General features: G+C 44.2%; 1 protein-coding gene across 2 annotated transcripts in view; it reads left to right on the top strand.

Moving 5' to 3' along the window:
- LOC148029832 (inositol hexakisphosphate and diphosphoinositol-pentakisphosphate kinase VIP2-like) overlaps nucleotides 1–15,473 on the top strand; it is a 269,020-nt gene that overhangs the window by 237,581 nt on the left and 15,966 nt on the right. For both annotated transcript variants that reach the window (XM_087686139.1, XM_087686140.1), the window contains one exon: nucleotides 12,102–12,173. In XM_087686139.1, the coding sequence (XP_087542265.1) occupies nucleotides 12,102–12,173 (72 nt within the window). The remainder of the gene's footprint in view (nucleotides 1–12,101; nucleotides 12,174–15,473) is intronic.

Raw genomic sequence — 15,473 nt, 5'->3', positions numbered from 1 at the left:
AGTGCACTGAAAGCCAAAAATGCATCATACACTTCTGACTTCTTTTTCAAACAGTAGACCCAGCAAAAACGTGTAAAGTCATCAATGAATGTCACAAAATAATAACAACCGCCCAATGACATGGTCTGCATAGGCCCACAAACATCTGAATGCACCAACTGCAATCTGGTTGTTGCTCTGAAAGCAACATCACGAGGAAATGAGAACCGATGCATTTTCCCCAAAATGCATCCCTCGCATAAGTGCTCAGGAGGTCTCTCCAAGGGAGGTAAGCCATCCAGTATCTGAGTACGCTGCAAAAGCATCAAGCTGCCAAAGTTTACATGCCCCAAACGAGCATGCCATAACTCCGCCTGTATCATAGCAGGAGTAAGAGTGGATGTCAAGTATGCCGACTGATCTACTGAAAGAGCATCCAACTCATATAAACCCTGACACAAAGATCTTGTCAAGACCAAAGTCATGCATTCTTTTTCTCTAACCATGCAACGGTCATCATCAAAGGTGACCTGCAAACCACAACGTGCCAAAGAAGAAATAGAAAGCAAATTCTTCTTGATTCCAGGCACAAACAAAGCATCCTGCAGGCGGAGAATAGAGCCATCAATGGCTGTGAGCTGAATCTCCCCAATACCACGAACAGGGTATGATGCATTATTGGCACACTGTACCGATTTCCCAACGGGAGGTGCACTAACTGAAGCAAACAAATCTCTGCGAGATGTAATATGTCTAGAAGCACCACTGTCAAAGAACCGAGTGTCAGCATCCTCTGTAGAGCTAAGTGCTCTATCGGCCCAAGAGATGTCATAACTGCAAGTGTAAAAACAATAGTCCCTGTCCACAACAAAGGACGCGGACTCACTAGCAGTGGAAGGAGTAGTAGAAACAGACATTCCTGACTCCTTCTTCTTCTCTTTGGCAATGCGCTTCCTGCACTCAGTGATATAGTGGCCGGGCTTCTTACAATAATGACATTTTCCTTTTTTTGCTTGCGTCCCCCCATGTGCCCGAAGTGCCAGAACTCTGTGGAGCATTTTTCACCTTGCTGTTTTTGCCTTTTTGTCTTGCCACAAAAGCCTGCTCAGAGACTATAGCATCCACACCACTATTTTTCCGTGTTTGCTCCTCCTCTAGAAGCAAACTAACCATCTGAATAAAAGTGAGTGGGTGCTCAGCAATCCTCATGGTGAGGTTCAATACAGTATGAAAAGACAAGTACGAAGGAGGTAAGGAATTCAAGGTGGTGGATATCAACTGTGCATCCGAAAAATACTCATCTACATTCATGAGCTGCTCCCTCAAGTCCTGAATCTTATTTAAGTGATCCTGCATAGAATCACCTTCATGCATCTTCAGAGTTTCCAACTCTTTCTTCAAGAAAGAGATCCGAGTCTCATTCTTTCCTGCAAACATATGCTCCAAAGTCAACCATGCATCTCGTGAAGAAGATGCAGAACGGATATGAGGTATGATGGACCGCTGAACTACCAGAGCAATCAGCGACAAGGCCTGTGCATCACGTGTATCCCAAGCTTTTTGAGCTGCAGTTCTTGGAGTAAGTGGCTGAGGTGGAGCGAGCTGAGGTCCCCGTTGTCCACGTGCGCCATGGGGAGGAGGAGTAACGGGAGCTACAACTCCCGGTCGAGTTTCCTCTCCACTGACATAATCCCATAAATTCTTGGCCACTAATACATTCTTCATCATGAATGACCAAAGCGAATAGTTGTTTCCGTCCAATCTGTCTTCCTTGGATACATACGTAAAGACATCACCTCCCTGATTTGCCATGATGACAAATTTCCAAAGACAAAATGAGCAAGGTCAAAGCAGTATGAACTGGAAACCTGCAAATTTCCAGAAATCGCAGCAAACACGTTTCTGCAATTAATGTGCAAGGGCGTACTCTGTCAAAAAACTGTCTTTTAATGCACGCTTCTCAAGGTGCAAACAGTGCACTGCAACACTCTTATATCAAAATCCCCAAAATTTTTGCCAAATTTTCTGTCAAAACAGTCTTTCTGTGACTGTACCAGCAGTTCATATGCAACTGTCCCCAAAATACACAAAAGGCCCAAAATTTCTGATGATCCAGTCCAGAAATTTGCATGAAATTTATCCCGCACCTGTGACGTGCCTGCGGTCCCTGCTGCGTATGAACCTCCTCTGCCAGAAATTGATTCTGGACTAAAATTAAAAATTTTGTTTTTAAAGAAAAACACACCTGACGTGGTCAGGACGGACGAGCAGACTGACAGGTCTGACGTGGACTCGTCAGACGGCGGGCAGGACAGTTGCGAGCTGACGTGGAGGCGTCAAACGGGCGGGCAGGACAGTCGCGAGTTGTGTGGCAGGTGGCTGGTCGTCGGGCGGGCTGGCTGGCTGGTCGTCAGGTAGGCGGCAGTGCTGACGTGGACTGCAGCGACGACGAACAGCGCGCTGGCAGACGTGGACTGCTGTGACGAACAGCGCGTGGCAGACGTCGGTGCCTGCTGCTGACTTGACGCCTGACGAGACTGACGTGGCTTCTGCAGACGAGACTGACGTTGCGCTGGAGACAGGTTGCATGCCCCAAGTTTGCTGGAGATGTCTTCTCTATAAGCTCGAGGCAGGAAGCGACGTCTAACGAACAACACTGGCGTGCTAAAGACTGATGACCTGGAGCAGACGCTGAGCAAAGGTGGCTCGGGTGCGGTCAGGACTGCACGCTGCAGGCAGGAGCTGAGCTCTGATACCAAATGTGAGATGGGAGGATCGAGGTGCAGCTGGGATTCAGTAGAGAGTGTGAGAGTGAGAGACAGAGTTGAAGCAGGACACCCAAGAGAATAGACTGAATGAGTGTCACCAAAAAGTACAACCCTTAAACCCTAGGGTTGTAGGGGGTGTTCACACGCGACACACACAAAGTGCCCAAATGTGTGTAACATAAGCACATAAGTACATACGACAATAAGACCATAAGTCTGGGGGAAAAAACCTCTCCTACCGAGAGTAAAAAGTGCCCAGTGTCCTACTGATCACCGACACTCCCATATGAGCATAGGCGTAAGTGAGGCGTGAGTCAAATACCCAACACCGACTTTGTGGTCGCGAGCCTGAGACGAAAGAGCACTACCTCTTCCGTGATGGATTTGCACCCCTTCGTTGCGTCTTGGAGTACGAGAACCAGAGATGCCTAGGTCTTTTCCTCCTGGAGCTCTAGAGGCGCTGAATTGCACTACTGCGAGATAGGAGGCTAGCTCACCTAGAGGGACAGACACAGAGAGCAGTGACAATCTTCTTCTACAAAGCCGACCCTACTAACACTACTAGCCTAGGAGAGACAGAGCCACCCCGCCAGACACCTTACAGGCCACACCATGGAGTCACATTGGATAGAGCCATTTCCCTTCACCGAGCACGATGACCCTGTCTACCAGGACCACGTTCGAGGAGGCCACACCATAGTCAGATTGGAGCCATTATCACAAGACACCGAAGACTCACCACCAGGCATATCAGTGAAGCAGCTAGGGACCGCATCATAGCTGAGATCATGTGCAGATCTTGAGATCAACTACAGCCCATAGTCTCCACCACACTTTTGTACATGGTTCTATCAAATCTGGTTCTCCTCTCCTTTCCTTTTCTTTTCTATTGATGGAACAACACTACACATGGTTCAACCCTAGTATAGTCCCATTGTATAGTTATTTTCAGTATTGTTTCATAGGCCACCCACTTATTTGTAATGTTATCTTTACCTTACTGATGAGATGACATTAGACACGGATGTACTTTGGATTTTGTCTCATGGGCCACATTGGCCTTATGTAGATGTTAATATCTCTCTCTTTCTTTCTTTCTCTCTTTTTTTTCGTAAAAGGTAATTGTATTAATTACGAAAAAAAAAGGTACAAGTTTACATGATTACAAGATACACGATGGCTGTAAGCTAGCGTGTGTCAACTGTCAATACAAAACCCGGACAGAGGTACACAAGTCATGGCAAAAACACAGTGGAAATTGGCAAATGCCAAGGAAGTAAGTCTTCCCGAGGGAGCAAGTTAGAGTGCTGAAGGAGATCTATCTGCCAAAGCAAAAGGCCTTTAAGCTTGGCAATGTGTCTAGGAACATTAGATGCCGAATCAAAAAGAAAGGCATTCTGAGTGGTCCAGTTGTGCCAGCATCCCCAGTATCTAAGAAAATGGAACAAGATCTTCATATGCAATTGTGCCGGTGTGGGGTATTTTGGGCGTACAAAAACCCAATCGAAAGGGCTCATCGAGAAACCAACCACAGCTCGCCAAACCGCTGACAAAAACGACCTGATTTTCTTTCTTTCTTTCTCTCTCTCTCTCTCTCTCTCTCCAAACTCTAAATCCTAAAGCTCTCCCTCTCTACAAAAATCTCTCCTCCTCCCCCATCTCCTTCCTAATATCTATTCGTTTGAGCTTTCCACACTCTCTACTCCCTCAAGCACTCTTGCCATCTCAAGCTCTCTACTCCCTCATGCTATCTCTACTTCCTTAACCTCTCTACCTTTCCTACTCGCTCAAGCCATTTCTACTCCCTCAACCTCTCTATCCCTCTAGTTTCAACTTTATTTTGCATTTACTTTAAAATAAAGTCTCTAAATGTCTATTTAAGTCGAAGATTGTCAACTAGAGAAATTATATGTAAACATTTTCTTATCGGGCATAGTATGAAACATAGGCCCCAGATTTGATAGTGCGATTAGTAATGTACTAGTATTGGAGGGTACTAATCGGATACCATTAGATGTGACAATCCTTTATTTGATAGATACAAACATCATGCCATTAGCTCAAGATTGAGACATGACAGTATAGATACACGTTTGAGGATGCATGTGATTTCTAATTATGCCACCGGGAGGTGAGTTTGAGGAGCACTTTATTTGTAGATGTATTGTGTATTATGAGATTAGAGGCGGAGTTTATTGGCTTTTTCAAGATGAGTTCGGGCCTTTTCGTAGGTTGGAGTACAAGGACCAAATATGCCTAAGACTAGTTGTATTGGAGATTCAAGCATACAAAGAGAAGCTTCCAAGGAACAAGACAAGAATAGAAGCAGAGTCAGAGAGTGAGTGAGTTTTTAGTACTAGCTCTAGAGGCTACATGCTACTACTACAAATGTGCTACTACATCTGCAAGTCAGAGGGGTCAAAGTAGACCAAGTGGCCACTCTCCATACAGTATGGCACCCACCACCTCATCGTGGTAGCCGACATCCTTACCTCCAACAGATTGAAGCCATCATCACTCACCATCATAGATGATTGCCTTCCCTTAGTGGACTCCATGTCTTGGACAAACCCATGACAGATATTCTACAAGCTAGGTAGCGGGTCTTTGAGAGAGAATTTTCTACATGACGGTAGTGTATACTTACACTAGTCATAGTTGGTTTCATTTTCATTGTTGTTCCCTAGTTGCAAAAGGCATGGTTAGATGTACTCATTTCTTGGTCTCATAGGTTGTTTTGGCTTTTTGGATGTAAACACATTTTTGCTTGTTTTTTATTTCTTTCTTCTACATTGTCATCAAGGAACTATACGTCACCACCTCAACCTCTCATAGACCCATGAGAGATCTTGGTATGAGAGTACCTCCAAAGCAGTTCCACATTGTATTTTGTTTAGACATTATTTTGTACTTATCGACTACGTATTGTCTATTCTCCATTTAGTTAGCCATAGCATTAGATACAACTATTTTGGGACTCCAAAAAATTCTTGGACTTTCACAAGTAACGTTTTGGTTTGATAGGCTGATTTGGTCTTTTGTAGGCATTAACATAACTTTCTTTCTTTCTTTCTTTCTCTCTATGTGCTGCATTTTTCCTTTTGTTTGTGTGATATCTTCCTACATAAAATAGGCAGTTTCTATCCCTATTGATTGCACAACTATTGCTCTTCTAAAGGCTAGTATCCTTAACAAATTTTAAAACAAGGACTGGGCCACATTCAATATGTGCAGGAAAGAGCATAGTTTCTATGCTACTATCCTTATACTCTCAACACTATCGCGCTTATACTTTTAAAGCTATTATCTTTTATTGCAATGAGAAGGGCAACCAGAAGAATTCTATGTTTTATAGGGGCTCTATGTAGTACTTAGAGGGTTCCTTATCTAGCTAGTTCATTGCTTGGGCCTCCTAGGATAGTACTTTGACAATATATCTCACGAGTGAGTACAATGGTGTTGGGTCAAAACACGATTCATGGGGAGAAACTTGCTCAAGTAGGGGATTGTATGCCATTGAAGATGGGCCTCATATGTTGTTGAAGCACGACAAGTATTTCATCCTCACTAACGTCACAAGTAGGGCACCCTTGGAAGTGAATGATGGTGGCTTGGACTCCTCCATGGTATTAACCTTTTTCTTGCACATGGGTGATGGGCTCTATTGATTTTTGTCGGTCTATCTAGGATTGCCTCCTTGAGAGATGGGTTAATGTCCTCATATCTAGAGGAGGAAGTACAGTTGATGGCATGATGGCAGCCCCATGGGGTGGAAAAAGTCTATGAGGGCTCTTTTTGTGGCACATCTAGCAATCCTCTAACTTAGTCTCTTCTTGATGGAGTTGGCACACAGGGTATGCTAGTGAAGGCCCCCTCTTGAGGTATCTAGTTATCTCAACATTGAGTTAGTGTGAGGATGTGTGGCCTTGGCCAATTGGACATAGAACCCCATAAGGTAGATGCATATCCATATATCTCAGCCTTACCAAGAGGTGATTGGGTATAAGCAAGAGTAGATGTTCTCAATATAAGGTCATCTTTGTATCCAAGGGTTGTATTGGTTTTTACCGAGTCCTTGTTGTAAACACCCATACAATGTAGTATGCTCTCAAAGAAAATATAATATTCACTTGCTTCCAAGACTCAACAATTCAAGAAAATCGAAAGAGCAAATACTTGAAGCTGAATATGACAATTATTTAGAAAATTGCAGACAAGTTGATGGCTGAAGGTTGAAGGAATGCATTTATGTTGAACTCTCGTTTTTCTGCAACGGCTCTCTCTTCTCTACCACTCACTCTCCTCAAATGGCTCTATTATATTCTCTTTCACACAGTCTCTCTCTTCGGTCCCCCCTCTCTCTCTTATATGACACACAATGTGATAATGAATGATGGGGCCACCCTCTCTCTCTGCTACATGACACACAATTTGACAATGCATTATGCAACCACCCTCTCTCCATCAACATCGAGATTCCAAACACAGACATCCATGGACCATGATCCAAATTCGACACATCTCTCTCTCTCTCTCTCTCTCTCTCTCTCTCTCTCTCTCTCTCTCTCTCTCTCTCTTTTCGTAAAAGGTAATTGTATTAATTACGAAAAAAGATACAAGTTTACATGATTACAAGATACACGATGGCTGTACAACAGCGTGTGTCAACTGTCAGTACAAAACCCGGACAGAGATACACAAGTCATGGCAAAGACACAGTGGGAATTGCCATATGCCAGGGAAGTAAGTCTTCCCGAGGGAGCAAGTCAGCGTGCCGAATGAGATCTATCTGCCAAAGCAAAAGGCCTTTAAGCCTGCCAATGTGTCTCGGAACATTAGATGCCGAATCAAAAAGAAAGGCATTCCGAGTGGTCCAATTGTGCCAACATCCCCAGTATCTAAGAAAATGGAACAAGATCTTCATATGCAACTGTGCCGGTGTGGGGTGTTTAGGGTGTACAAAAACCCAATCGAAAGGGCTCAGCGAGAAACCAACCACCGCTTGCCAAACAGCTGACAAAAGCGACCACATATTCTTAGCGAGAGAGCAAGAGATAAATCGATGACGGGCCGATTCCACCGTGGTGGTGCAGAAGAAACAATTGTCGTTAGAGATTCGACACTTGGAAAGGGCCGAGGCAAGAGGAAGACCACCAATCATTACCCTCCAAAGAAAGACCTTGCATTTGAAAGGTGTCTTGTTCACCTAGCCCTCCATCACAGTTGCCTTCCACCATGACTGAGATGGTACACCATGACTGAGATTTGAAAGGTGTTGATCTTTAATCAGAAGATGGTACACCTTGTTAGCCGAGGCCTTTTCCAAATTCAGCCGGCCTGCGAGGACCCAGTCCTGCCAAGGGCGATCCACAGCAAGGGCAGGAAAGGGTTGCCTGCTCTGGAGGACTAACAAAAGCTGTTCCCATAAATCATGGTATCCTCGAGGGATTCGGAAAAGCCGCCTGGCAGTGCGAAACGATACGAAGACATTACGACTGGCAAGGGTGGCATCTGCAACTGAAGTCAAGCCCAAACGGGCCATGCGGTTAAATTTTGGTCTGAGCTCCTATTTGCCTTCCCATGAAAGTAACCTCGAGGCTGGCAACAATTCCAGTTGAAAAGAGTTAGTATGTAAGGGGGCCTCCGCTGGATGCCAACGCGCCTTCCGGAGAACCAATTTCCAGGAGCTGACCAAGTGAACAAGCAGGGATGAAGGACTCGAAAACCGAGAGTCTACATTAAGAACATGCCACCAGGAGCTTCGAATGTGTGTATTACCATGCAGAAGCCCGCGGTCCTCAAGAAAATAACGGTCTATCACGGCCCACGGGTGATGCTCCACACACATGGCACGAAAAACAGACCAACAAAGGGCCAGCATATGAGTTTCGCATCCAAAATGGCCCCACCACCCAGGCGTTTGGGAGTACATGTATGCGACCACGAAATCCACGAAATACCTGTCTGCAATGAATCCTTCTTCCATAGCAGGAAATGAATGGGCCGCGTGAGAGCATTCAAAGTGGTAGGAGTCCAAGGCAGCAATGACAAGAAATATGTAAGCATTGGCAGCATAATTATCTGAGCCACTTTGAGGCGAACATGGAAGGGTCAAGCTTGCGACTTCCAATACAGAAACTTCGCTACCAATTTCTGTGAAATCCACTGTAGTAGTTGCTTTGGCCGAACATCAACACCCAAAGGGTACCCAAGATGCCTGACAATGGAACCACGGGGAATAACTTGACCCTGCCAGCCCAGTGACTGTAAATCGGGCTCCGTGCAACTGAGAATGGCTGATTTGGAAGTATTGATACGAAGACTAGAAAGCCCGACCAAAGAGCATCCAGACATCTAATGCTTTGCGAATATTGTCCTTGTCCACACGTAAAATCATAAAGCTGTCATCAGGCAAAGATTGACTAATGAAGTGCTGACCAAAGAAAAAGACAATCCGGCCAATTGAGCAGAAGCTGCCATGGAGGATAACATCAAAATAACCGGATGAGTCGCCAGGGCAAAGAAGAGAGAACTCAGAGGACAACCCTGTCTCACAGAGCGTGCAAGGACAAAGGGCTCTCTAACACCACCATTTAGCATAACTCACAAAGAAGCCGCAACACTAATGGTGTAGACCAAGCGGGACATCCGAGTGCCAAAGCCCATGGTAGACATAAGTTCTGCAATGAAAGACCAGTCTAAATAGTCAAAAGCCTTTTCCAGATCCAATTGGACCAATACCACTTCCTGACTAGAGTGCCTTGCATAGTCAAATAGCCATCTACACATTTAAGATATTATGCAGAATGTTGCGGCCCTTAATGAAACCATATTGAAGAGGATGCACAATGGCCGGAAGATGCTTGTGGAGCCGATTTGCCAGCACTTTGGAAAATATTTTATACATCTAACCCATCAAAGAGATTGGTCTCCAATGTTGCAACAGTGACGGCGAAAGAAACTTTGGAAGCAATTTGATAAGCCCTTCTTTCCATGAGGAAGGTATGAACCCTGTTTCCCAAACCTGCTGAAACATAGCCGTCAATGGCTTCACCAGTTGGGTAGTAGAACTCTCAAAGAATTCATTGGTGAGACCATCCCAACCGGGACTTTTATTCTTAGGCAGGTGCAACAAAACATCCATAACCTCCTCACAAATATCTGTCTCCAAAGTAGTTTGCATATCAAGTGGAACCTGATGTCGGACCAGATCATAGAAGACTGAACGTGCATACGTAACCTGATCAGAAGGTGCCTGAGAAGAACCAAGAAGATCTAGAAAATAATTCCTACACATATTGACAATGGTCTGAGGGTCAATGACCATTTGACCTTCTGAATTCTGGAGTCTAGTCATATTTTCTCGAGCAGGAGAAGCATGCACAGCGCGAAAGAACTTATGAGTTTGACAAGCACTATCTTGCAAATTCTTAGTCAAACTTTGCAATTTGGCCTTCTGATAAGATTTCAATTGAAACTCTTTAATAAGGTTAGCCAAACGCATTGCCAGTGACAGCAGAAATTCATAATCTGGAGTGTCCACCAGCAGCGAACGAACCAAAGCCAGTAAGTCATCCGCTGCGTGTCGACGCCGCTGACAGAGAGAGGCATGGTGGATCCCATACTGCTGAGCAATCCGCTGCACATTAGAGAGCAATCGTTCAAAGGAAGCAGTGCTCTCCGAGGCGAAATCCAATAAGAATCTATCAATTACTTGCTGCATATAACCTTGAAAGAGTAAATGCTTCAAATAAGAGGAGTTGAAACGTAAAGGGAGTCTATCCAGAAATTTCATAAACGGTGCAATGGGTTGTGCAAGCATCTCAAGCTGGAGAGGGAAATGGTCCGACAAGGCATATTGCTGCAAGACTGTCATTTCCAGCATCTCAGGAAGAAAATCATCATCCTGCATAATGTACATGTGGTCCAACCTCGACCATGTAGTTGCATAGTGCGTCAAGTGGAAAGTAAACCCTGTAGCAGAAGGGTGTAGCCAGGACCATAGATCATGCTTAAGTACAGCAAGAGCAAACGCATGCCATACCCGACTTTCCGGAGCGTCCATCACCGAATGCCGTGAAGTGGACAGCGATTTTTCATGAGTAGAATATTATTTGAATGTAGGAGGCTTGAGGTCAAGGTGCCACATATAGGTACTCCATTTCCTCCTGTGTACCCTCGTCAACATATGATCCAAAGAGTGGCTAAAAGTGGATAACCTTACTTCACTCCAATAGTACTAGCAATCTCTTTTGAATAGCCGTTGAGAGCCAGAACCCTTCCTCTCATCTCCTCATAGATGGATATCACACCCTAAAGCATCTCACTGGGGACTCCCAAGTTCTATAGCCTCCTCTCAAGCTTGGCCGTCTTTATAGTGTCAAAAGCTGTGGAATGATGTCTGAAGGGGAAGATGTGGTTAGGGGTGGATAGGCCTTCTGAAAGCCCACTCAACCTCTCACTTTTATCTTTGTCTCTTAGCCCACATGTTGAGTTCATGCTCCTAAATAGAACCACAAAGCTCAAACACATCAAACCAAAGGGGTTGTGGGGGGTTTTGGGAGGGAGGGAGGGAGGGAGGGAGGGAGGGGGGGCAAGCTCTTTCATCATCTCTAGCAAATGTTTAATAGCTCTTTGAAAGATTTGTATGCATGGAAGTAGGGAGGAACCCCAATAAACTAATGTTCAAGCTCGAAACAACGACCGCTAGAAACCTGACCTCAAAATGTGTTCGTAAGTCTTTAACACTTGTTTCATGGAAAATCTGGTGGATTTGTAGCTCTGAGGCTCTTCCATTTCATATCTGAGCTATGGCAGTCTCTGATGCTTTACAGAATTTGCTGTCACTGTACAGATATGTTAGAGCATTTTTCTCTATGGCATCTGAGCTGTGTTAAAATTGTAGGCTGAGTACTGATTTGGGTATCAGCAACATGGCATTGAAGTGGGACAATTTTATTGCCAATATCCATGGTCCATAATGGCTGATACTGTAGCCTAGGTATGGAGGTTGTAGATAAGATTATTGGCAATGGAGTGGCCACTGAGAGGGGGACGTAAGTCCATATTCTTTCACTGCTTTTCCCATGTCTTTCCCCTGAACTATATTCCATTGCACAACCTGCATATGTTACATGTTTTTGGTCAAAATGAAAGCAGAGATAGGGAGGTTTGAAAATTTCACCTATGCCAAACATTCAGTGCTTGCATGAGTGTTTCAATTGGTTGAAATACGTGGAATGTTTACTAGAGAGGTTGCCACTTGAAATCTCACCAATACTTAACAATAACTTGTTACTATAATTACTTGTGTTTGCTGAGGCAGTGACCTTACTGATACTATTGCTGTTGCAGGCTCTTGCAGATGGTGTTATACCCAATGAATATGGAATTAACCCAGTCCATAAGCTGAAGATTGGATCAAAGGTTATCTACTTTCTCTCTGAATACACGAATGGTGTGGTTTCTGAAGTATACAGACCATCAACAGTAAAGAAACCATTTTCTAAATCTTGGTAAATTTGGGTCAGAGGATTTGGCATGTGTCATGCAACCAAATCATGCTTTTGGAAGTCATTGGATACTGTTGTCAAGGTCTTTTAACTGTGTCCATGCACCTAGATTTGATACATGTATCCATCCTTTGGCATGATCTGTGGCCTTTAATTTTTTTTTTAAAACTTGCAACTGCTGTGAAATTTGAATTGCTAAAGATACACCCATATGCTGATCCATTCTCCTCTCCACCTTACTGATATGGAGACATTCTATTAGAAAACACCTTAATGATAATTGCCACCATTGTAAGTATATGACAAAATGCCTCTATCTAAAGAAAAGAAATAGTGCATCTGAGTCTCCTCTAGCTCACCGCATGTAACACAAACTGTAGGAACCCACTGGCCAAAGCATAACCAAGTGCAGACTGCTAGACTTCTACAAGCAAACATTGGCTGATCCCCTCTCCTCTCCACCACACTGATACAGAGACATTCTGTTAGAAAACACCTTAATGATAATCACCTCCAGTGTAAGTATATGGCAAAATGCCTTTATGTAAAGAAGAGAAAATAGTACATCTGAGTCTCCTCTAGCTCACCATATGTAACACAAACTGTAGGAGCCCAGCAAAAGTGTAACCAACTGCAGACTGCTAGACTTCTACAAGCAAGCAAACATGGGAAGAGATCTTCATAGGATTGTAGCTGGTTACTGGGAACATGTGCATTGTGCAGATGCCATGTCTAGTCCGAAGTTGAGAAGCAGCTAGTACTGCTCTTTAGCTTAGTCTTCTTATACAAAGGTACAAAATTCACTCTTCTAGTATACATTGCTGTGGGTGCCATGATATCCCCCTTTGTAGTCTCCTCCTCCACATCAACCTCTAGCTCAGGCATGGCCCTTGTAGGGACTCCTCTGAGTTTGTATCTGAGCCTCCTCATCAGCCTTTCTCTATTGGCGTTGATGGCCATGCAAATTATATTACAAGCATGGAGAAATAAGAACGAGATAGAGTACCTCTACTTTGTTGTTGTGACCAGTCACCTCAGCCGTGGTGGAGTACAACACCACAGAGATTGGCTATCCTATAAGGTCAAGAACATGCCGTGGCCACCCTAAGTGTGAAGAAATTGCTTCTGAAGCTCCTGTCATTATTGAGAGAGTCCTTGTAGTTGCCCCACACATTGAGAGGCTCTCACCGCTGAAAATCATTTGGCAGTTTGTCTTCCCCATGTGCCACCTTGCGAGGTCCTCGATGAGCTCCCATACTTCTGGTTGCAACACAATAGGCTCTAGTACCAGTCCATTGGAGTAGAGTCAAGAGGCTCACCATTGCACACGAGCTGGCCTCGATGATGATCATATCCTGCATCTCTGTCTCATATAGTAGATGGCAGCCATGATTGACTGATTGCGAGCAAAAGTTCCCCTATAAGATACACCCTAGGCTAAGCATTGCTACATGAGTGCTTTGGAGTCTCTAGGTGCTGCAATGGGCAACGTTCCCAAACTACACCCTGTTGCTTTTGGGCCAATCAATTGTGGATTACCAAATCCCCATGCACCCCAAACCACATAGGGTGTAGGTGTAATGTACCCATTACTTAGTTTATTTTAATAGACAATGTGCGTATACATTCCAAAAATTGATTTATGTTAAAAACAAAATTGCACATTTTTTAAAACTAGCTCTAAATATGAAGATAATTGTTATTATTAATGAGGTGTTATATGCCAACTCGTGGAAGAACAAAAAGAACTAGCGTAGTGGATAGTCACTTGGTAGTTAAGTGCACTTGGGTGACGACACTGCTAGGATGGGTGACCTCCCGGGAAGATTTTCCTACAAGCTAGTGGGAGCTTCTCACGTGCAGCCAACTGCGCCTACAAAGCCTTCGTAGCTCATTGCCAAGTATGCCAAGGCCAAGTTGCCAAGGTCTATGCCTTGGTCGCTGCCTTAGTCATGAGCCTTGGAGTGACAGTCGCCCCCGATGACACGACGCACGGTGCTCGCCCATATATTCATAAATTTTTTATCTTTGCGCTACAAAAAAGGAGCCCTCTCTCTAACATCATCAATGATGTCATCAAAGACGCTAAAAGAAAGCAGTCTCTCTCTATCATCAATGATGTCATCGAAAACGCTAAAAAGAAAGTGTTATCTCTTTACCCCTTGCCTCCTCTCCCCCATCCCCCCTCCACCCTCCTAATTACTATACAAACAGGGGTAGAGCGTCACGTCAAACACAACAACCCATGCAAAAGTCTCTTTGTTGTTGACGCGATGAAGCTCTGCTGCAATCAGCCAAGCCTCTCTCTCTCTCTCTCCCCCCATATCTACGCGGAAGCATTGCTCGAATCCATCAAGCTTTTTCCATGGCTCCCAAGAGACGTGAAGATGCTGAGCGAGACCATGCTCAAAGAGCTCCCCAACGTGAGGAAATAGTCGCTGCTAAAGCACAAGCGGAAGTTGACCCCGAGTCCATTGAACCCGAAGGACCGGATATTCCACAACAAACTGAGGTTGTGGCCATAAATCATAATCACAATGGATAGCTGAACGGAGATAATCAGGTTTAGTACATAAAAAAAGAATTACTTCTAAGCTATTAACTCTACAACTTTCTAATGAGGGATAAGTTAGTCCGTTACATAGTTTACGATCAATTAGAACATACTTAAACTTACAAAAACATGTTAGTATTATCAATTGCTTTTTAGGAAGGAACACAAGAATTGATGGAGGGGATAGATTCTATGCATCACATACATTGACAAGTGTGTTAAAAATGTCTCATGGTTATGTCTACTTTTGGATTTGTGAATGATGAATTATGGTTCTTATTGATGGAGCCTGACGGAGCTGAGAGTGAATGCGACCGATAACACACATAGAGAGTAGAGAGCAGTAGAAAGGAGAGTGAGCACAACACCTTTGATGTTCAGTACAAAGACTAGTGTACCTCTTTAGGTTTTAGATAGATATATATAAAAGTACAAATATGCTAAGGGTGTGTTCACACCTGTGCACATATAAAAGGCACGATGGCCCTTTATTCCCAACAACCTCCCACCTAAAGGCAATGTGCCTTAAGGGGATAAAAGAATGAGCTAAGTCTAGGTATGCACAAAGCTGAAATACATATACCTATCCAACTCCCATCATTTGTTGGCAATGAGCAAACCACTTTGCTGAAAGACCCTTCGTAAGATCTGCTAGATTAT

Source organism: Lygodium microphyllum, chromosome 10, assembly GCF_053477565.2.
Source record: "Lygodium microphyllum isolate KBCC chromosome 10, Lygodium_microphyllum_v1.1.10, whole genome shotgun sequence".
Lineage (NCBI taxonomy): Eukaryota > Viridiplantae > Streptophyta > Polypodiopsida > Schizaeales > Lygodiaceae > Lygodium > Lygodium microphyllum.
Note: the sequence above shows the minus strand (reverse complement) of the source record. Positions and strands in the feature narration are given on the sequence as shown.